Source organism: Mesoplodon mirus (genome assembly GCF_964341445.2).
Source record: "Mesoplodon mirus genome assembly, chromosome: 15".
Taxonomy (NCBI): Eukaryota; Metazoa; Chordata; class Mammalia; order Artiodactyla; family Ziphiidae; genus Mesoplodon; species Mesoplodon mirus.
The window spans coordinates 23206708-23229749 of NC_138991.1; the positions used below are offsets into that span (position 1 = coordinate 23206708).

The 23042-nt window shown below is 49.6% G+C and overlaps 1 protein-coding gene across 22 annotated transcripts in view; it reads right to left on the minus strand.

Annotated features, from left to right (window-relative positions):
• Nucleotides 1–23042, minus strand: part of EPB41L1 (erythrocyte membrane protein band 4.1 like 1) — a 142641-nt gene that overhangs the window by 29718 nt on the left and 89881 nt on the right. For 9 of the 22 annotated variants that reach the window (XM_082644339.1, XM_082644340.1, XM_082644338.1 and 6 more), the window contains 10 exons: nucleotides 22836–22878; nucleotides 19432–19507; nucleotides 13303–13521; nucleotides 10904–10991; nucleotides 10220–10372; nucleotides 8855–8952; nucleotides 8414–8589; nucleotides 5625–5773; nucleotides 4712–4747; nucleotides 2150–2332 (listed from right to left, as the gene is read on the minus strand). In XM_082644339.1, the coding sequence (XP_082500465.1) occupies nucleotides 2150–2332; nucleotides 4712–4747; nucleotides 5625–5773; nucleotides 8414–8589; nucleotides 8855–8952; nucleotides 10220–10372; nucleotides 10904–10991; nucleotides 13303–13521; nucleotides 19432–19507; nucleotides 22836–22878 (1221 nt within the window). The remainder of the gene's footprint in view (nucleotides 1–2149; nucleotides 2333–4711; nucleotides 4748–5624; nucleotides 5774–8413; nucleotides 8590–8854; nucleotides 8953–10219; nucleotides 10373–10903; nucleotides 10992–13302; nucleotides 13522–19431; nucleotides 19508–22835; nucleotides 22879–23042) is intronic. The other 13 variants (XM_082644341.1, XM_082644330.1, XM_082644326.1 and 10 more) reach the window with 3 other exon arrangements.

Consider the following 23042-nt stretch of genomic DNA (forward strand, 5'->3'; position numbering starts at 1 on the left):
TCCAGTTACCATCAGCAGTGGCCCCAGGACTGTCCAGCACTTTCCAGTTTATAAAGTGCTTTTATATCCATTATTTCACTCGACCTTCCCCACAACACTGTGGAGTGGCAATTTTGGTCCCCTTTTAGATGGACTGACAAGGCAGTGAGGCTTCCGAGAGGTGATGTCACTCACCCAAGGACCCAGTCCAGTCCTTGGCGACAGCTCCTCTCATCTCCCAAATCTTCAAGAGCCTCTAAATGCCAGTGGGACCTGTAAGCCAGTTAAAAGGTCCATCGCTCCAAGGTGAGCTCCTGGACCAGACTTCTCTCCAGCAGTGGACTACACTTCTTGCGGGGGGGCAGTAGGGGGATGGGAGGTGGAACAGACTCCACCTTTTAATGAGACGCATCTTCTGGCAGTTCCAGCTATCACCAGCAGGTGGGGCACCCCCATGCCAGGCTGCTCAGAGCATCTCAGCTCCCCGGAGGCCAGCCCTCCAGTGCCCAGCCTTCCTTTCTCTGCTGGAGTCTGACCCCTTTGGAAGCCTCTACATCCGCCTCACCGACTTCAGGACTGACTAGAGGCCACTCTGGTCAAGTGTCTCTCAGGGCAGGAGGACGGGGGTGTGTAACTGGATCACTAGACCAGCCCCATATGGCCCCATCCAGGGTCTTCAGTGTCTTGATTGTGCCAGCGGTGACCACAGAAGCCCTCAGCGGGTGAAGAGATTTGCCCTCCTTCCATGGCACCAGCCGTAGAGGCCCCCACAGCATCCCTGACGTTGTGAATCACCAGCCAAGGAGCTACCACAGCAGCCTCGCTAGACAAGGCCCTGTTACCCGGCATGTTGTGGCCACGAGAGTGGTGATTCAATCACTTATTAGATCACAGCTGCATCACCAATTTTCAAAGCTCTAAAGGGCAGCACAGGCACAATTGACTCTCTCCTGGTCTTCATATGATTTGGTCTTGCTCCCAGGCAGCTGTGATTTAATAGAAAATACAGTGGCCTGGGGCATAAGAAAATCAGATTCTGGCCCCTCTTCTATCAGCTATGACACTGATCAAGTCCTTCCCTTTCCTGAGCTTCTGTGCCCATGTGTAAAATGATGACCTTGAACCAACTGGGTTCCGAGGGTCCTTCCCACTTTAAAAAGGATTCTGATTTGAAATTAACCTTCTGTGTGAGAGTCCCAAGGCTCTCCCAATGAAACAATAAGTAACTCACATTGAGCATCTAGGTCCTCTGCTGGCCCCTCCATGCTTTATCTCACTGGATGCTCACAACAGTCCTGGGAACTAGGTGCTTTTATTATCTCTACCTAACGGAGGCTCAGAGGGGTTAAGTAACAAGCCCAGAGTCATCCAGCTAGCAGGCAGCAGGGCCAGAATTCAAACCCAGGCACTGTAAGTCTAGACCTCAGAAGGGTTTAAGACCAGTAAGCAGCAGCACTGGAGAGAAAACGCCTAATATAAACGGGGGTAAAGAGTGCCAAGATTTAGCAGTGCTAAAAATACCAGCTTGGGGTTATAAATACAGGAATTCTCAAGATCCTATCTTTCTCTTTTTCAATGAGAAAACACCCCATGCTTTCCGCTCTGAAAGACAGGTCATGTGGGATCTTTTTCTGGAGCACCAGGAACAGCGCTGACTTTCCTAGATGATCTGTTCCTTTCTGGTGGGCTCTGAGGATCTTCCTAGGAAGGAACACTCCCACCATCTGTGTTTTCACAATAGGCACAAAAGGGTCTGGTTACTGGACAGAACTACAGGATTCTTAAAATTTAGTGTGTGTGAGAACTACCTGGGGCACTTGTTTCAAATACGGATGCCAGGGCTCTTCCTCCAAATACTCTGATTCAGTAGGTCCGAGTTAGGGCCCCAGAACCTGCATTTCTAACCAGCACCCCTTCCCCATTACACTCTGGCTGATGGAAGGGAAATACACCATGCTGCAGTGAGTCCTTTGAGTTTTTCAAGGTGGTCCCTGGGGCCCAGGATTTCAAGAGTGAGTGCATTTGTCTTCGTCAGCTTAACCTGCTGCCCTATCTCCATCACCACCTTACGCAGCAACGGAGCATGGAGGGGGAGGGTAAGTCAGTACATAGCAACCTTCCCCACCGACTTTACCCAAGGCCCCAGTTGAGGGGTTCGGGTGAGACCTACCTCGTTGACCTTCTCAGGGGTGCCCTTGGGGGAGGGGGAGGCAGGAGAGGAGGGCAGCCTGCGTTCCCGCTCCCAGTCTCGATCCCGGTGGATCAGTTTGCTGTTGGGTTCCTTCAAGGTCCTCTTGAGCTCGTTGATGCTGGCCTGGTGCTTCAGCAAGACATCCTCTGGCTTGTCTAAGAACTGGGGTGCACAGAGAGGACAGTCAGGTATCAGAGGAACAGCTCCAAGAAGAGGATGCAAGGCATGGTGAAAATGGTAATGGTCCCCATCACCGCCCTACATCAGCAAGGTGATTCCCCTCCATGGCCCTGTGTCACCCTCAGAGCGTCCCATAAGCCAAGCAGGGCAGGGATGATTAGCCCCAACAGGTACACAAACCACTCAAGATTAAAGAGAAGAGCAAAAAGCACTTAAGGTTAAGAAGAGGAGACTTCTGGCCACATACCATCTTTTCTTCTCCCCTGCCTGGCTCCTGGTCTTGGAACACCTAAGTCAACCCAAATCCCACAGGTCTGGGTAAGTTCCCTTTAGTTTCACAAGGCGCAGAGGTGACTTCCCTCTGGTTACAACCAAAGCACAGTGAGAAATCACCAATCTTGTTCACTAGGCTGCTCTGGCCCACTCCTTGGCCTCCTGGATCCTGGTCCCTACCTCTGGCCACGACTTGGACCACTGTGCTTATTAGCAGGATCCTCAGTCTAGGCCCCTCCTAGCCCAACGTGTGTCACTGCTCAGGCCCTGTAGGGCCCTTCTAAATCCAAGGATGTCCAGAGAAATGTGCCCTGCTTCCATACCAGGGGCCAGGAAGAGATGATGTTTAGCGTTCTCTGCTGTGAGCCACTACCTTCCCCAACCACCCAGGATCTTCCAGATTCCTTGTGGGTACCAACTCCTCAAGGGCAGACAGGGTGAGATACAGCCAGACAGAGAAACTAGGACTCTGTGGGGTGTTCAGGAAGATTAGAATTAGAGACCAAGAAGAAGGGAGGTAAGTCCCAAGGCTGGGCACAAGAACCGAGCCAGGTACAGCTGGAGTCATAGGAGTGTCCCTATTAAATTGCCAAGTCGGAGCTCTGTGCGGTACAGAGGTACTCTTGCCCTTAGGTCAAGTGAGGACCAGCCTTTGCACAGGAGCCAGCGGTAGTCTGCCTACTTCTGGAGGCAGGGCAGGTGTGCTGGCAGCCCAAGGACTCTTATCTGCAAAGCTGTTTGAGGACTCAGGACAAGAAATAGACAACCTCAGCTTATTATAAAGTCAGATCAGTGATTCTGGAACAACTACTTGGAAGGCAAGCTTGCCCTTGGACAAGGCTAGAGTTCCCCTGGGCTTATCTCTGGCATCCAAGGATCCAATATGATTGACTCCTAAGTTAACTAAGGAAGGAAACCGATGCCACTGAGGCTCTGCTTTCCCTCTAGACATCTGTCTGTACCTCCTGCATCCCTTCCTGAGCAGGGCTGTCTCAGGACAACGTCTGTCTGAGAAATCAAACCTGATAGAGGGTGCACAGGTGGGTGGGTTTGGGCCGCCATGGACCTAAGATGCGGCTGGTGACCTTCCTTCTTGAACCTGCCGCACTGGTCCTGTGAGCATGTGGTGTTCCCCAAGGCTGAAGGGAGCAGTGGATCCTTGAAAGATAAGGGCCTGGGGGAAACCTAGTCCAAATGCCTTGCTGTGCAGATGGGGGACTGGGGCCTGAGGGGACTTTACCAAGACCCTCAAAGAGTCAGTGGCAGAACTGCGGCTGAAACCCAAGAGCCAGGCCTTTCTGACGCCCCAGCCTCTGGCCTTTCCCTCAGCAGCCCAAGAACAGACCCACTTCTCCTGCAGGTAAGTATCAAAGGAAGAGTTGGACACTATGTGAAAGGGAAGGAGAAGTGGTTAGCACAGGATGAGGGTGTTGAGAGAAGCAGCAAATGGGAGGAGGAGGCTTTCCTGGCAGAGCTGGAGCAGCAGGGGCCCCGCCCGTGGGAAGTGCACCTGGGGCTGAGAAGACAGATGTGCTCTGAGGCCCCTCCCTCCCCACACCCCCCACTCCCACATCTGGTTGCCCATAGATACAAAAAGAAGCTTGGTGGGGGGGACACAGGGGACACAGATGTGGAGGCATGACAAGACAGTGGTACAGGAAGGAGAAGAGTCAAAAGAAGGCTTTGGGGCGGGAGTGGGGGGGGGGATGGGGGTGGAGATGAGCTCAGTGAAAGCACAGAATGGCCTGGAAGAACTGGGGGACACAGTGGGGGATGGTCAGTGGGTGGGAAGCAAGCACAGCGTGGTCTGGAGAGGCGGAGCATGAAGATGGGAAAGGGAGGGAGAGGTGGGGAGGGAGGGAAACATGGGTGGTTGGTTGGGGGGGCTGGAGTCTCTCGATGAGCTTAAGATGGGGAGGGGATGATGGAGGGTGGGGTTGGGTGAGGGAGGAGGAGGGCCGGGAGCAGAGGAGAAGCTGAAGTTGAGGTGGTGCTGGGATATGAGCCTGGGATGGACGGTGGGGTGATGACAAATGAGCTGGGGGTGGGTGAATGGCTGGGTGGGTGGGGACAGGCCCCATGCAGTACCTCCTGCTTGTGTCTCGGCGTGGTTTCCTGCTCCGGCTAGCGGGACATGGGAGGAGGAAAAGGAACCAGCAGGGTCAGTAGAGCAAATGGATTAGAGATACCGCGACTGGCCTGGTCCAGCAGGTAGCCCAGAGCACTCTGGGAAGCTGGGTGGGCCACCAGCAGGGCAGTGAGGTCGTCAGAAGGTACGGGGCGTGAAGCAGGGAGCCCAGGAAGGCGAAGAAGGGGGCGGGAGGCCTGGAGGCAAAGCGGCCCATCACACTCGGCAGATGGGACGTGGGGCTCTGGAGAGTCATGCTTCTTGCTGTCAGTGTGTGTTCAGGGGCTTGTGCTCCCAAGGTGGGGGTGTATGATGGAAACCCACCACACCCGTGTATGCACATGCCCGTGTGCGTGTGCACGTTGTCTGCACGTCTGGGTGCATAACCCTATGGACGAGGGGGTACACGTCTGTGAGTGAACACCTGCGAGTCTGAGGCCACGCGGGCCCGTGTGAGCGTGCAGCACAGGTTGGTGGGAAATGGGGGCGGGTGGCAGGAACGTGAACCTCACCCTTGTGGCCTGCAGGGACACCCTATCGTGGGTGAACGGGGGCTGTGCAGATCCAGATCACAGGCAAAAGGGCAAATTAGAAGTGAGCAAGAGGAGGCCAGAGTCCACCAGGGAACAGAGTGCCCCTCCAGGAAAGCAGGGCAAAAGGAGCGGAAGGGTACAGGGTGGGCAGCATGCCCCACCCCCACCTGGGGATTCCAGGTATTGAGCACGGCCCAAGAGCAAGGCCCTGTCTGTGGTGTGCTGCACAGCAAGGGTGCCAGGCCACCGCTGGGGGCACCTGAAGGCCAAGGCTGAGCCTAGACCCAGGATCAGCCTCCTGACCCCCAGGTCAGAGGGTGCGAGAAAGCCGGGTTCGTACCTTTAACTCCTTGATCTTGGTGGGGGTCCTGACCTCTCCCTCCTCAGCCTCTGACCGCCGCCCCCCAGACTCGCCATCCTCCTCCCGCTTGTCACTGTCGGGTCCTGCGTCATGGTTCTCGCTGACAGAGGCTGGGCGAGAGAACTCTGCTGAAGTGGGCAGAGACGGCCAGGCGGCCACGTGAGTCACCTCCCGGGCACAGGGACCAGGAGCCAACCCACCACCCGCCCAACCACGCCTGGCGCAGAGCAGACACCTCCACAGCCTCAACATGCTGCAGCTAAGGAGCCAGTGCCCAGAGGAGTGACGTGGCCTTCCCCAGGTCACTCAGGTGGTGAGAGCCAGAGCCACCTCCAGCGCCAGGCCCTCCCCTGATTTCTACAGCACTCGGGCCTGGGTTCAAATCTCAAATCCATCTCTTCTTGGCTGTGTGATCTTGGGTAAGTTATACAACGTCTCTGGGCCTCAGTTTCCTCATCTACAAACAGTACCTAATTCAGACGACTGGGAGGAGGAACAGAGATGCTAATGTGTCTCAGAGAAGCAGTGGCTGGCTCAGAGTGAGCCAATTCCATCAGTGTTGGCTCACAAATGTTACTGTTTTGGTTGTGGTGGTCATAGCAGATACTCGCTTGACTGTTATTTAACAACACACAGATACTGTGAGATTAGCTTTTATTAGTGAAAGTTAAAGTCCTGAGGTTTGCACATGATTTACCTTCTTTTTAAATTAGGGAGAAATCAAGGGGATCCCTGCAATAACATCTTTCTCACTCACTGGCATTCCAAAGTCCTTTTCTGAACAGGAAAGAGAGGGATGGAATTACAGACTTTACATCAGACACTGGGCAAAACCCAGACTATGCCCAGGGCTTGTGTCTCAGTGGAAAAAATGGCTGGAAAATACTGCATTAAAATCATCAGAGCACAGATTATCCTCAGGATTGGCATAGATTTTTTTTTAAGAATAATTATCCCTTTTATTCATATATATCACTTGACAAACTGCCCATGTATGCACATTATTTCATTAGATCCACATAATACTCTGTGTTGATGGCTAGGATGGGAATTACTATCCCCATTTTACAGAGGATAAATTGAGACCTCGAAAGGAGAAAGGTCCCACTGGTAACCTTTCAGTGAATCAGGACAAGGACCCAGGCCTCCTGGCTTAGCGTCCGGGCTTCCTAGATAATGAACTTCACCAGTTCTGGGCCAATCTTTGCTGCCCTGAACAATCTGGGTTTCATTCAGCCCCCAGCATGGTAATGGGAGCTGCAGGGGCGGACAGAAGGAAAGCACAGCCCTCCTTTCCCTTTGCTTAAATCTCAGCTCTCAGCCCTGTACCTACTCAAGGAGAACAGGGAGCTTCCTGAGCCCCAAATGGACCCTTGCAAAACTGCATGTCCTCCGAACACAGCCAGGGAGTCCTGGGGCGGGACTCACCTCCATACTACTGGAAACGTATCAGACTCTCCTGATCACCTGGCAAACTCTTAAGCATCCTTCAAGACTCTAGCCCGGTTGTCACCCTCTCTCCACAGGGCTGCTCTGTATTCTGTACACACTTCTCCCACCAGCTGAATCACGTTGAATGCTGAAAAATCTACTATTCTGTGAGCTCCTCAAAGGAAAGGGCCATACTTATACTAAAAACTGTACCCAGGACCTAACACAAGGTCTGGCACACATCTAACACTAAGAAAATATTTGTTGCCTTGCCTGGAGGCCAGCCCCAATATGTTCTGGGAGCATCTGCTGGTCCCCCACCAAAGTCCCCATCTCCTACCTTCAAGCTGCCCCCTACAAACCTAAAAGCAATAATAATTTGTTAGTGGTCCTACAATTTATTAAGGTCTTACTATGTGCCATGAACTGTTTTGGGTGTGGTAGAGGTATTACTTGTTTAGTTCTCCCTATAACACAATGAAGTAGGTATTATTCATTTTGCAGAAGAAATAGGCCCAGGGGAGTTAAGCTGCTCAAGGCCTCCCATCCTTTCATTCAAGTATTTATGGACCACCTCTTGCATCCATGGAGCAACTGGTGAGTGTTAAGGCTGAGACCTAACTCTGCCTAACTCCCAATGCCCCATATGGCTTCTGACCCTCTCCTATAAACTCGTGAGCCTATCCTGGGAGAGTTCTGGGCCCTAAAGGGTGCTGATTTAGTAGGATTAGGTAAAGGCCTGGGACTTCTCATGTTTACAAGCTCACAGCTGGTTCTGATGCCACATTTTGAGAAGCCCTGGTCTGCTTGATACAGGGCAATGTATGGACAATTCTCATTAATAGTCAGGGCACCTATCAACTCAAGAGAAATGGGGGCAGTGGAGACTGCCATGCAGTTAGATGTCCATCAGCCCAGAGCCCAGTGGAACCAAAAAAATGATTGGGAACAACTCCTTCGCCTCCAGTAAGGCATCACCAGCTCCACACTGCAGTTACAATATATCATTCCAAAATGGTGACAAGCTGTGAACTGCTAAGCTTCTTGGGAAGGGGGCCCAGAAAACCATATGGCTGAACCTGGGACCCCAAAAGGCCACAACTCAGGGAAGTTGTGAGAAGCCCAGAGTGTCAGTGTCACATTCCAGCAGAAGTGGTACCGTAGGCTAGACTAATCCACTGAGAGTCCCCAGATGCAGCAGTGCTCTGGGGCCACCATGCCTGGTGCAAATCAACTATGGTGTGTTCACCGCCTCCACTACTCATTCTACAGGACCCGGCATGCTCCCACCCACCTCTACACACCACTTTCCCCACCACCTCCAGCGTGGGGCATACCTCCATCAAGGCTGCGGGACATGGTGTACCGTTTGCTGGAGGAACGCTCAAAGAAGGGCGCGGGCCGGTCGATGAGGGCGCTGGCCTGGCGGGTCTGTGCCTGGGTCCTCCCACTATACCGAAATTTGGAGCCCATCACCAGGAAGCCCTTGGGTGGGGGCTCAGGGGACACCAGCCTGCAGGGGAGGGATGGAGGCAAGGAGAGAGGATCAGACGCGCAACGCCAGGCCCAAGGCTGGACCACAGCTGGCCTTCCGTCCCACTGTCCCACCACCTACAACTCTAAGTGGTCCAGAAGGTGAGAGACTTGGGGAAAGAGGAGGAGGAGGGCTTTCCTAGAGTCCCTACTAGCTCCTCCTCCTGACAAAACACAGCCGTCACCCACATCCACTCACAGCCTCGGCCTCAGCCCCTGTTACCACACCCCAGGGGCAGGCTCACCGGAAGAACGTATGGTGCTCAATGCAGACCTTCCACAGTCTCTTGGCCGACCGGTGATTTGGGAGCTTAAAGCCAATCGTGCTCTCAAACTGCTCATACTGCAAAACCAGGGAGGGCGGGTCAGAAGCAAGGCCTGGGCCCACTCTCACCACCAGTCCATCCTTTCTGACCCTCTTTCTCAGGCCTGTATGACTCTGGCCTGTGCGTTCATTTATTCATTCATTTAATCAATCAGCTGGATTAAGCCCTTACTCAGTGACAGGTCCAGAGCTAAGCAACAGAGACACCAGGGTGACCAAGACAGAAGATTCTTGGTTGGGGGGGTGGGGGGTGATGATACATGGGTAAACAAGCTCATCTCAGATACTCATAAGGGCACAAAGGAATGGATAGAGATGTGTGATGTGACAAGGAATGCCTGCGCAGGCGCGGGGGGCAGGGGTCGGGTGCTACTTTAGAAAGGGTGATCAGGGAACGCCCTCTACACAGGGGATCCCTGAGCAGAGAACTGGAGGATGGGAAAGGAACCAAAGCTATGTGAGAAGGCGGGGCAGAGGATTTCAGGTGGAGGGAACATCAAATGCAAAGGGCTCGGGCAGGAAAGAGTTTGCTTATTCAAGGATCTTGGAGAAGGGTGAAGGGGCTGGAGTGCCCGTGGGCGCGGGGCAGCGGGGCAGAGGCACGCGGCCAGACAGAGTTAGGACTTGAGTCCAAGAGCTAAGGAGAGCTCCAGGAAGGTTCAAGTGAGGAGTGGGAGTGGGGTGGGTTTGACATGAACTGATGCAAGGGACTTTTAAGCTCTCTCCAGCAGCTAGGAGGAAAATGGCCTGGAGTGGCAGTGGAGGCCGGGAGACCAGTGAGAAGGACAGTGTAGGAATGGAGGGGAGAGACGGTGGCTGGTGCAGTGGACCGAGGGACGGAAGCAGACAGGCTCGCATTTATTCTAGAGGTAGAACCGAGTGGACTTTGTGATGGGCGGGATGTGGAGGGTGGGCATATTCATGTTTGCATGTGTGTGTAGTCGTGTGTCTGTGTGTATCTTCGTCTGAGTACCACATGTAAGCAAATCAAGGACATGGACATACATTCCCTGATCGGTATAACCTGAATATATGTGGTTTTCTTTACGCGTATACTCCCGAGTGTGTGTGTGTGTGTGTGTGTTGTGTGTGTGTGTGTGTGCAGGCACATACCTAAAGTGCAAAGTCTATGTAGAGAGCCCCAGCAAAAGAGGACCGTCTCCCTGCCCAGCACCCAGCACCTCCATCCATGTATCCTGGGTAGGAAAAGACCCAGGCCCAGCTGCCGGGGTCCCCTCCATTTTAGTTGATCCTGGTGAAGAAGGGATTCCCAAGGCAGGCTCACCTCCCCAGGCCGGATCTTGATGTAGAAGTTACTCCTCTTGTAGGAGATCTTGAGAATCTTGGGCCAGGCGAAGCGGTTGATCCTCAGCCGGTCCCGGTAGATGAGCAGGCCATTGGCACAGACTCCTAACATGATGTCGATGCCCTCAGAGTCCTGTGTGAGAAGGGACTATGGAATGACCCCGAAACCCCATTCTGAGCTCTGCTTGTAATGAGCCCTCAGGAGCAGGGTTTGAGCATCCATGCTGGAGCCCCACTGACCAATCCCTCACAGGGCCATTTGTTCATTCATTTTGTCCTTTATTCACCCACTCACTGGTTCAATCATTTTCTCTATCAATGACTCAATCATTCATTCACCCAGCAAACAGTACCTGTGCATACTAGGTCATATGCTATATACTCAGGATACAGAAATAAGTTAAGGCCTATGTCTTTCCCTCATGAAGCTCCCCATCTAGCGGTGGCACAGACAGATTCATAAATAAATATAATACAAGGAGAAAATAATAAGGGTCATGGGGAAATAAAGGGTTATGGAACATCAAGTTATGAGAAATGAGAAGAGAAAAGGCTTCAGGTTGGAGGTAACACAGAGTCTGGCACACCAAGCCCTCCAGAAGGCCCTGGGAGTTCCTCAGAAGCACCCCCCAGAACCTAGGGGATCCCTGGCACCCAGCAATACCTTGGCATGGTGCAGGTCTACTCCGTACATAGAAAGCTTCTTGGCGTTCTCTAGGAAGTGGATTTCTGCTTCTCCTGGGGTCATGCCCCTAAGGGAAAGAAAGTGATCACTGGTGGCTGATGGAAGGACCAAGGCCTGAGTCCTGCCAGCCGAAGAGGACCGCGATCAGAACCTGTGATTCCAGGAAGGCAAGCCTTCCGGAGCAGGAGTGTGGCTGGGCCTCCCCGGTCCCTCACCTCTGCTCTCAGGGCCGGATAGTGCCCCCCTAGCCCCCGCTTCAGTCCACTGAACTCTCATCTCCTGCCAAAGCTCAGGTCCAGCCTTATTTTCTCCAGGAAGCGTTCAAGGCCTCAGCCGGGAGTCCGGATTTTTGCCTCATTCTGCCACTGGATTAAATGGGAGCCATAAATTCTGTTTCTTCACAACAGTGAAACCACTGTGGGTGACATTGCTTATCATTATCACCCAGGGGCTCCTAAATTATTACCCACAAAGGCTATTTTTTGCAGAATCTTGTATCAGAAACGACTTAATCGCCCTTGAGGAAAGGAGGAATCTCCTTTCTGAAAAGAAGAGTTATGTAATTCATCAAGTTCCTTCTCGGCTTTGGCGGCCAGGAAACTGTACACTCTCACAGCATTTACTGAGTAACATTTATTGAATACTACATGCTGGTTACTGTTCCAAGCACTTTACATGTATTAATTCATTTGAATCCTCATAAAGCACTATAAGGTAGATATCACTATTCCCACTTTATAGATGAGGAAACTATGGCACAGAGAGGTTGAATAACTTGCCTAAGGGCACACAGCTATTACGTAGCAAAGTCAGGATTTGAATCCAGACAATGTGGCTCCATGGTTCATGTTCCCAGCCACTTCGCTCACATCTGTCTCATAGCCTCAGTTTCCTGTGCTCTGTCTACCTCGGGGAGCTTTTGTGCAGGATACCTGGACACTGGAAGTCAATCTGCTTTAAGTGAAAAGAGCTGTTACAGCTGAAGGGATGGCCGTTAGGATTTCTCCAGCCCATATTGATCTGAACTTCCCTCTTTGAATTATTAGGACTCTTGCGAATCCCTAACACACCTTGCTGCCTACAACAGGGAGGACGAAGAGCCCAGGCAGACACTGCTAACCGGCTGCACGGTTTCAGTATCCTGCTCAACACAACACAACAGCAGCTGTTACTAGCCAATCAGAGTTGGTGTGCAAGTCTCTGAGAGACACATTTGCCACCCAGACCTCGTGTCCCATCACACCCCAGCAGGCTTTCTTCCCCACGTACATGATTCCTCCTCCACCTCTGGACCTGGGCCTCTCTCCAGATGGCCTCTCTCCCCAGGACGCAACCCTCCTCATTCCCTCCATCCTTATTAGCAATGTGATAATATCACCATACCCCCTCCCACATGCATAGCACTTTACAGTTTACAATGCACTTCCATGTCATTTATCACATTGGGTTCCCCTGACAAGCCTGGACTTAGAATCCAAAGTACTTCCAGCTTAAAAGGATCATTTAGTTCCAAGGGTCTCCCCAGGGAGCAGGTATCACCCTCACGGCAGGGAGTTGGAAATGGGGGATGCATTTTGGTTGTTACAATGTTATGGGCATTTAATGCCTGGGGCCCAGGGATGCCAAACATCCTGCACAGTGAATTCTCCTGCCCTGAATACCAGTAGTTGAGAAACACTGATAATCTAAGTCCTTACAAATACAGGTAAAAAATGGGGCTGATGGGTTAAATACCCAGCCCATAATCACACAACTAGTTAACTATCTTCTAACTCCTGGCACAAGCTGCTTTCCACTGCACAATCAACTACTCAACCCCTCAAATCACAGAGCAACAATAATAGCCACCATGCAGTGTGTCGCTAAGATGCACCATTTAGCCCCTCCAGGACCCTACAGCATAGGTTTTATTAGTGCCCCCATTAAACAAATGAGGAAACTAAAGCACAGGCAAGTGAAATGACCAGCCCGAGATCCCCTGGTTAGAAAGAGACAGAGCCAAAAGGTGCACCAGACGGTCTGGCTTTAGAATGTAAACTTTTGTATGCCTGGAGCCAGCAGGACACTTACCCAGGGACACACAATCATTATTATCATCTCCAATTGGCAGTTAAAGAGACCGATTCTCAGAGGCCAAGGACAGGGAACTACCACACCAGTACAAGAGCTTAAGAACCTGAAGTTCCAAGCAGTCATTTAAGGTCACAGAGCAAGTTACCATCATTCCCATCTGATGAGATGATGTGCTCTCAGACACACCTCACGTTAGCGGCAGAGCCAGGTGGGGCACTTACAGCATACGATCCGGCGGCCTAGCCAGGAAGGTTCTGGCCAACAGGGCAAGGAGCAAGGGGAGGCCTGGGCGGAGGCCCTCTCACCTGTACGTCTTGTGCAACTCCATGATCCTTTCTTCCAGCTCCCGGGTCTGGTTAGGGGCGAAGCGGAGCTCGCTGACATAGTTGCCCACATGCTCCTCGGCATCATAGTCGCCCAGCTCAGCCTGCACAGCATAGGAGCCCAGCAGGGCATGCGTGACGAAGGAGCAGGGCAGGCGGCCCGTGATGATGTCCGCCCGCAGCTGCAGGCACAGGTAGTATCTGGACATAGGGGAGAGCTGGCATGGGCACGGGGGCCACTCCCTCCCTAGATTCCCCCAAGCACAGCTGCCCACCGGTCCATCAGCACCAACTGACCAACGCTCAGCGCAGCAGAAGAGGAATGTTCCCAGACACTGGCATGTCGTGTGTTAATACTTTGGGTGTATCCTAGAAGATGGTTATGTAACATTTCGTGCAACGTTAAGCATTTTTGTTCATTTCTAAGTTTGAGGGATTTTTCCTACTATAGGAACATTTTCAATTTCTAACTCATTTCAAGCTAAATTAGGACTGCTTTACTGGTTTAACCATTTTTTTTAATGTGATGTATTTTTTTTTTTTTTTTTTTCTTTTTGCGGTATGCGGGCCTCTCACTGTTGTGGCCTCTCCCGTTGAGGAGCACAGGCTCCGGATGCGCAGGCCCAGCGGCCATGGCTCACGGGCCCAGCCGCTCCGCGGCATATGGGATCCTCCCAGACCGGGGCACGAACCCGTATCCCCTGCATCGGCAGGCGGACTCTCAACCACTGCGCCACCAGGGAGGCCCTAATGTGATGTATTTTTAATTATACCATTAATATACTCTTATTGTGGGAAAAATGTAAACTTTAGAGATAATTCTAAATTTCCTCTTGATGTCCATTCTCAGTCCTAACTCCCTCCCCCAGAGGTCACTCCTGTTATCCCTGTGGTGTTTAGACCATTTTCCTCCATGGACATATAGAAATGCATGTGGTTTTCACATGATCATCTCCATGGATGTAGAAAAAGCATTTGATAAAATTCAACATCGATTCATGATAAAAATCTCTTATGGAAGTGTGTATAGAGGGAACATATCTCAACATAATAAAAGCTACTTATGACAAACCCATAGCCAATATAATACTCAACAGTGAAAGCTGAAAGCCTCCTCGCTAAAATCTGGAACAAGACAAGGATACCCACTCTCACCACTTCTATTCAACATAGTATTTCAAGTCCTTGCTACAGCATTCAGTCAGGAAAAAGAAATAAAAGGTATCCAAATTGGTAGGGAAGAGGTAAAATTGTCATTATACGCAGACAACAAAAATTGGTAGGGAAGAGGTAAAATTGTCATTATATGCAGACGACATGATACTATATACAGAAAGCCCTAAAGACGCCACACAAAAACTGCTAGAACTGACAAATGAATTCATCAAGACAGCAGGATACAAGATTAACATACAGAAATTGGTTGCATTTCTTTACACTTAACAATAAAATATCAGAAAGGAAATGTAAAAAAAAATCCCTTTTATTTATTTTTTTAATCTATGGTTTTTATTTTTAATTTCTGAATGCATCCAAGTGCTTCAAAATTATTAAAACTGAAACATTATACAGCAAGAAAAAAAAACTTCTTTCTTGCCACAATGGAACAAGTTACCAATCCTCTACATACAGGAGCTCCATTATTGCTGAAAAAATCCCTTTTAAAATAACATCAAAAATAAAATAAAATACTTAGGAATAAACCTGACCAAGGAGGTAAAAGACTTATACGCTGAGAACTGTAAAACATTAATAAAGGAAATTGAAGATGATTCAAAGAAATGGAAAGATATCCCGTGCTCTTGGATTGGAAGAATTAACATTGTTAAAATGGCCATACTACCCATAACAATCTACAGATTTAATGCAATCCCTATCAAATTACCCATGACATTTTTCACAGAACAAGAATAAATAATCCTAAAATTTATATGGAACCATAAAAGACCCAGAATTGCCAAAGTAATCCTGAGGAAAAAGAACAAAGCAGGAGGGACTTCCCTGGTGGCGCAGTGGTTAAGAATCCACCTGTCAGTGCAGGGGACACTGGTTGGAGCCCTGGTCTGGGGAGACCCCACCTGCTGCGGAGCAACTAAGCCCATGCGCCACAACTACTGAGCCTACACTCTACAGCCCATGAGCCACAACTACTGAAGCCCACCCGTGCTCTGCAACGAGAAGACACTGCAATGAGAAGCCCACATGGCACAATGAAGACTCAATGCAGCCAAAAATAAATAAATATTTTTTTTTAAAAAAAGAACAAAGCAGGAGGCATAACCCTCCCAGATTTCAGACAATACTACAAAGCTACAGTGATCAAAACAGCATGATACTGGCACAAAAACAGACATATGGATCAATGGAACAGAATAGACAGCCCAGAAATACACCCACACACCTATGGTCAATTAATCTTCGACAAAGGAGGCAAGAACATGCAATGGGGAAAAGACAGTCTCTTCAGCAAGTGGTGTTGGGAAAGTTGGACAGCTGCATGTAAACCAATGAAGTTAGAACACATCCTCACACCATACACAAAAATAAACTCAAAATGGCTTAAAGACTTAAATATAAGACAGGACACCATAAAATTCCTAGAAGTGAACATAGGCAAAACATTCTGACATAAATCATACCAACATTTTCTTAGGTCAGTCTGCCAAGGCCATAGAAATAAAATCAAAAGTAAACAAATGGAACCTAAACAAACTTACAAGCTTTTGCACAGCAAAGGAAACCATAAACAAAACAAAAAGACAACCCACAGACTGGGAGAAAATATTTGCAAATGATGTAACCAACAAGGGCTTAATTTCCAAACTACACAAACAGCTCATACAACTCAATAACAAAAAAACAAAACAACCCAATCAAAAAATAGGCAGAAGACCTAAATAGACATTTCTCCAAAATGACATATAGATGGCAAATAGGCACATGAAAAGATGCTCATCATTGGTAAATATTAGAGAAATGCAAATCAATACTACAATGAGGTACCACCTCACACCGGTCAGAATGGCCATCATTAAAAAGTCTGCAAAAAACAAATGCTGGAGAGGGTGTGGAAAAAAGGAAACCCTCCTACACTGTTGGTGGGAATGTAAATTGGTGCAGCCACTATGGAAAACAGTACGGAAGTTCCTCAAAAAACTAAAAATACAGTTGCCGTATGATCCAGCAATCCTGCTCCTGGGCATATATCCAGAAAAAAACTGTAATTAGAAAAGATACACGCACCCCTATGTTCACAGCAGCACTATTTACATTAGCCAAGACATGGAAGCAATCTAAATGTCCATCGACAGATGAGTGGATAAAGAAGATGTGGTACATATATACAATGGAATATTGCTCAGCCATAAAAAGAATGAAATATTGCCATTTACAGCAACATGGATGCAACTAGAGATTATCATACTAAGTGAAGGAAGTCAGAAACAGAAAGACAAATACCACATGATATCACTTACATGTGGAATCTAAAATATGACACAAATGAACTTATCTATGAAACAGAAACAGACTCACAGACATAGAAAACAGACTTGTGGTTGCCAAAGGGGAGACGGGGTGGGGGAGGGATGGAATGGGAGTTTGGGATCAGCAGATGCAAACTATTATATATAGAATGGATAAACAACAAGGTCCTACTGTATAGCACAGGGAACGATACTCAATATCCTATAATAAACCATAATGGAAAAGAATATGAAAAAGAATATGAATATATGTATATATAACTGAATCATTTTCTGTACAGCAGAAATTAACACAACATTGTAAATCAACTATACTTCAATAAAACAAATTTTTTAAAATGCATGTGGTTTTGGTTCATGGGTGTTTTTTACCATGTAAATGCTATCAAATGCTATATCTGACCACGCAGCTTGCTTTTTCACTCCCAACTATGTGCCTTAGAGCCCTTCCCATGTCAGCACACGTGACCTGACTTTATTCATTTTAACTTCTGCACCATATTCCACTGTCTGGACAAACCTGTTTGCCAGTGTTTTCTCAAAACTTTTTTATTTGGCTCCAGCTCTAAATGAATTGTCCAAATTGGTTTACAAGAAACATTTCCAATCACTAGGCCATGATTTTTTTTATAACTTTCATGCACACTTGGATGATTTTACAATTTTTAGAACCATTTCAAAGCACTTTTTATTGCTTTTTAAGTTACTGTGTATTTTTTTTTTAATATTCCAGTTCATGCTCAGCCTACAATACCTCCTTGCCCACTTTGCTATGTTTCACCATTTTTTTCCAATTACATGTTTCTTTTCCTTTTAAGTGGCTTTTACTTAGTATAGTTTTTACTGCTCCACAATATTATTTTGCAGTCAGAACTGAAGCTCTGGCCGAAAGTACAATACTTGCGGCCTCAGTGTGTGCTCAGAGCCACGGCAGAGGCTCAGAATCAGCAGCAGCTCAAACATTACAGGCATCGAGTGTGGGCTTATAAGCATATCATTCAAAAGTCTCCAAATTCAGAAATCATTACCAAACACACTGATCAGTCTTTCATTTCAGTCACTTTGTCATTCTGACCAGTTAATTTGGGTTCTAAATATTTTTTACTAAATCAGCTGTTACTACCACCCCATCCTCTGAGGCCAGCCACACCGGGCAGGGCTAACTTCCTTCCTGGTGTCCCTAGAGGCCCAATGTCCAGGGACCAGCACAAAGAGGAGAGGCACCAGTGGGCGAGACCAGGGGGTGGGGGCTGTACTGGTCTAAAGCTCTCAGCCCTTTCGGGAATGAAGTTTAGACCCTGCGGCTGCCACCTTGGCCCCAAGCTGACCTCAGGGATTAGAGCAGGGCTAATGAGGCCAAGGCCTCAGGTCTGATCTATTCCGGGGTATCTGTTTTATCTCCCAAGGCCAGAGTCAGTATCTTGACCTTGGCCCATTGCCTGGCAAATGGTAGAGATTAAGGAGGGACCCAATGGGAGACCAGAGGATGTCTTAGTAGCTCCCTCTCCTGCTGTAGGAATAACTCCAAGCCACTTCCTATGGTTGGTGGGTGTTTAGGGCCCAGCACACGGATGACGCAGCCCCAGGATATTGTAAAGTAAGACTATCTCTTTGGAAGGGGTTTAGATAAAGAGAAAGGCCCCTCCCTGTTTTGGATTTCAGAGGCAGGATGAGCCCCAAGGAAGCGCTCATCCTGAGAGATGCTTTGCACCCCCTTCTAATCTTTAAGCCTTGTTATCTACTGGCACTGAGGCACAAGGCCTGCACCTACAATCCACGTTCACCCCAGCAGCCTGGGCTTGCCTCCCTGGGGTGGTCACATGCCTCATTTGACTCCCACACGCCTGCCATGTGCACAGAGTAGCACACAGGACTGAACTCCCACTTGCAAAGGCATCTGTGTTCTTATCCCTCCTATCCCCAAAGTTAAAACCTGGCGGTCCAGCCAGCACATCAGCCTTCACCTTCAGACATGTATGGTTTATCCTACCCAGAGATGGCCCACACCATGCTTTTTTTTTTTTTTTTTTGCGGTACGCGGGCCTCTCACCGTCGTGGCCTCTCCCGTTGCAGAGCACGGGCTCCGGACGCGCAGGCTCAGCGGCCATAGCTCACGGGCCTAGCTGCTCCACGGCATGTGGGATCTCCCCAGACCGGGGCACGAACCCGCGTCCCCTGCATCAGCAGGCGGACTCTCAGTCACTGCGCCACCAGGGAAGCCCCACACCATGCTTTTTAAGAGTTTAAATTAGTTACCAATATTTAAAAAGTGTGGTTTTTACTCTCAAATCTCTAGCTTCACTCCAACTATCAGGCCTGATCCCCACATGGCAGTGACTGCCCGAGCAGAACAGCAACTGTTTTAAGCGGCATCTGTCCTCTTGAATTCACACTGAGCCCCACTGTTCCCTGTGACACCGCCCCTTCTGAAGTCAAGGGTCAGTTGCCAACCACTCTGTTTGCATCACTTTCTCTTGCACTGAGTTGGCTTCCCTTGTTGATGCTGTCTGCCTGGCCTCAGTAGGCATCTGGGTTTGCACCTGCCATCATGTACCCATATACCACCTTGTGTCTCCCAGGGCTCTGTGTCCATCCCCCTCCACCACCACCCCTCCCCAGCCCTCACCTTGTGATGTCTTCTGTCAGCTGGGCAGGGTCAGGGGGGTAGAACTTGACTGTGAAGGCAAAATTCCAGGGGCTACCTGAGAGGAGAAGATAGGGGAGAGATCAGAGAGGCCCCATCTCCCCCGTGGATGTCCCAGATGCACCATGCCATGGGCAATTTTTCAGTCTTCCCATAACAATCATCTTAGGACAATCCAATAAGAGAACCTGGCACATTATTCCCACTTGACAGATGAGGAGACTGAGGCCCAGATTAACAGACTTGTGAACTAGCAGTGGGAAGGAAGGTAGAAAGAAAGAAAACAATGGTGCATGCCAGGCATGCTGTTAATTACTTTACAAACATTGCTTCATTAAACCTCACAATATCCCTGTACGTAAGTCCTATGATTATCCCCATTTTGTAAATGAGGACGGTGAGGCCCAGGCAGTAAAGTGGCCAGTCCAAGGTCACAAGCTAGGAAGTGGCAATGCTGAGGTTCAGCCCCAGGCCACCTGGATCCAGAGCCCATGCTCTTCCCTCTACACCAAAGTCTGTGCCCCAGGACATTAATGGGAAGATAATTAATCTAGAAAATACCACATTAAACAGGTTTCCTAACTTTGGACTTCTCAGAGTCCTCACTCTGCTACTGTGCATTGCACCTCTTAAAGGGGGACATGCATTCAAGAGTTCCCAAAATCCATTTGACCTGTTGCATCTATTTGTCACAGGACATCCTTTCAGATTAAAGTTTCTCAGAAAACATGTTGCAAAACTCTGCCCTATATAATGTTGACTCCATCTCAGATGGCAGAATTGGATTATAAACAAGACCCAAAAGCAAATATGATGGGCTAAAAGTAACAAAGAACGTTTCACAGGGATAAATGTTAACCTCCACGTTTAGATATGAAAAATCAATGGTACACATTTACAAGGTAGAGAAAAATAAACGCTGAGGTTTCAGCTGAAGCAAGCTCTGCAAACCAAGAAGAGGGATGACCACTTAAGAAGAGGCGGGAGGGAGGAGGCCTTGATGAAAGGCCATAATCCAGAACAATGGTCAGACCACCCCTGGGACATTTGGGGCTCCATGCTCTAAAGGGACCTCTGACAAAGTGAGAAAGAGGGGCCCATCCAGGGCAGGGCTGTGGACATGAAGGGCGGGAGGCCATGCCATCACTACCATCCTTGTCCCTGTGGGCATCACCATCTTCACCCTACAGCTGTCATGCCTCCAACACTTACTAAGTGCTGGTCGCTTGGCTTACTAAGAACTTTACACCTGTTTTTGGAATTTAATCTTTATAGTGATCCTGAGGTAGACTTTCCTTTTAATAGATGAAGGTTTTGAGAGGTTAAGTCATTCTCCCAGGATCACCCAGCTAGTTAGCGATAGAAAACAGGTCTAAGCCTCTGATCATATGACTCCACAACCTAGGCTCCTGACTGCAGCTGACTCCTTAGAAACAGCAGCCTCAAGGGGAAACAATCCCTGTCTCAAGAATAATAATAGGGGAGTTCCCTGGTGGCCTAGTTGTTAGGATTCCGGGCTTTCACTGCCATGGCCCGGGTTCAATCCCTGTCCGGGGAGCTGAGATCCCACAAGCCGCACAGCCAAGAAAAAAAGAGAGCGAGAGAATGATGGTAATAATTAATAATAATAATAATGGCTAATACAACCTGGGTGTTACTGTGGGCAGGCACCTTTTAGGTGTTGAACACCTAATAACTCATTTAATCCTCACAACAACCCTAAAGATAAGGGTTACCCCCACTTTACAGATGATGAGGCACAGAGCAATTAAATAACACAAGAAGCAGTGATGGAGTCAGGATTCAAATCCAGGCAGTCTACTTCCCGCGTCTGTCCTTTTAACCATCACACCAGATTGCCTCCTACTATGTGAAGCACCTACTATATGCTGGCTGTTGTCCACACTCACATCACTGAACCTTCATCCCCACCTAACGAGGCAGTAATCACTAATCCACTTGCTAGGGAGATGTGGGAATCCAGAGAGGTGGAGGAATTGCCCCCAGTGCCCTAGGTGACGGGCCCTGAGATTTGGGAGGAAACATACCCAACTCTGAAGGCCAGGACATAAGGACTCAGGTGCCACCTTCAGAAGGTTGGAGTTGTCACAAATCAAGAAAATGGGTAAAAAATTGCTCTGTGGGGGCCCCAGAAGCCAGAACTGGGGTGAATGGGTGGAAACTGCAGGGGTAGGAACAGAGACTGTGGCTTTACTAAATAAAGGAGGAAGCCCTCCTCCTTCATAACCCGAGGGGATCACTTCTTGCCCTGGGGAGGGAGCCGAGACCCAAAGATTCTGTCAGCAGCTTCTCTTTTCTAAGGTCCTGGTCCTTCTCAAACACTCTCAGCCACTGTGTGTGTTCTGATTCTTTCAGGCACGAGAGCCAGGCCTCCCAGCTGGGCTGGGGTTCCTGGGGACAGCAGAAAGGCCAGGCCTAGGACCCTGTTGGCCCCAGAGAAGGGGGCTCTGTCCGTGAGCCTGCCTCTTTATCTCCAACTGACAGGAGGCGACAGGAAGCATCCCTCAAGCCCCCTCCTGCATAGTCAGCTGGCATCCCTAGGCCCAGCTGCCTGCTGTCACGGCAACAGGCTTGGCTATAGCTTTCCAGCCAGGGGACCAGGAAGCCCAAGCACAGCCAAGGGGAGGAGCCCCCAGTGGAGGCATCGCTGCCTCTAGGCTCCAAGTCCCCACTCACTGCATGCCCCCTGGCTGAGGCCACCTACCTCCCCCTTCTGGCGTTTGAAGGCTGCCCCGCCCCTCGCAACATGCCTTTTTTTCCTCTGGGCCAGAAAAGACAGGTTTTTGGCCTGCTCATCTGTCTTCAACCCAGGCCTTGAAAAGAGTGCAGGATGGTGCCGGGAGGCCAGGGCTCAAGACCTGGCGTGGCCCATACTCCACTCTGTGATCTTGGGTAAATAACTGCCTCTTTCTGGGCCTCAGTCACCCATCATTAAACACAGGACACATTCACTCCTCTCAGTTGGCAGTAGCCTAGAGTACTGTGGGGACAAGGATTCTGAGCTGAGTCAAAGGTCACTGATCACCGAAGCCTGCACTGGCCCTGGACAGAAGGGTGGCTGTTTTGAGGCCATCAGTTTGTCCCCTTGTCCTAGATGACTCTGCAGGTCCTTTCCAGGGCTGCCATCCGGAAGGCAGCTGTGATCCCTCTGCTAACCTGCTGGGTGACTCCTCTTGTCCAGGCCTCAGGCTCCTCATGTCTAAAACAATACCCTGCCTTTCCCAAGACCTGCCACACAGCAAACGAACTCATGGGTCCGAACGCACTTCCCAAAGGAGGAAGGAGCAGCACAACTAGGGCCCTCGAGGCCTGGAGCGCCCCCTCCACCCTTCCACTACCAGTTCCAACCACAGCAAGTCACTCACTCCGGATCTGCTTCTTGATTTCCTTGGAGGGGTCCAGCCAGTTCTGTAGGAGAAGATAGAGCTCTTTAGAGGGAGATGGAGGAAGGCACTTGGGTAGGGCTAGGAGAGAGAAACGTCCCGAAATGGCCTGCCAACAGCCCCTTAGCTGGGAACACCCTTCCCTGGCTGAGCTGTCTGGGTCCTTTCCCCTGGGACTGGGAGGTGAGG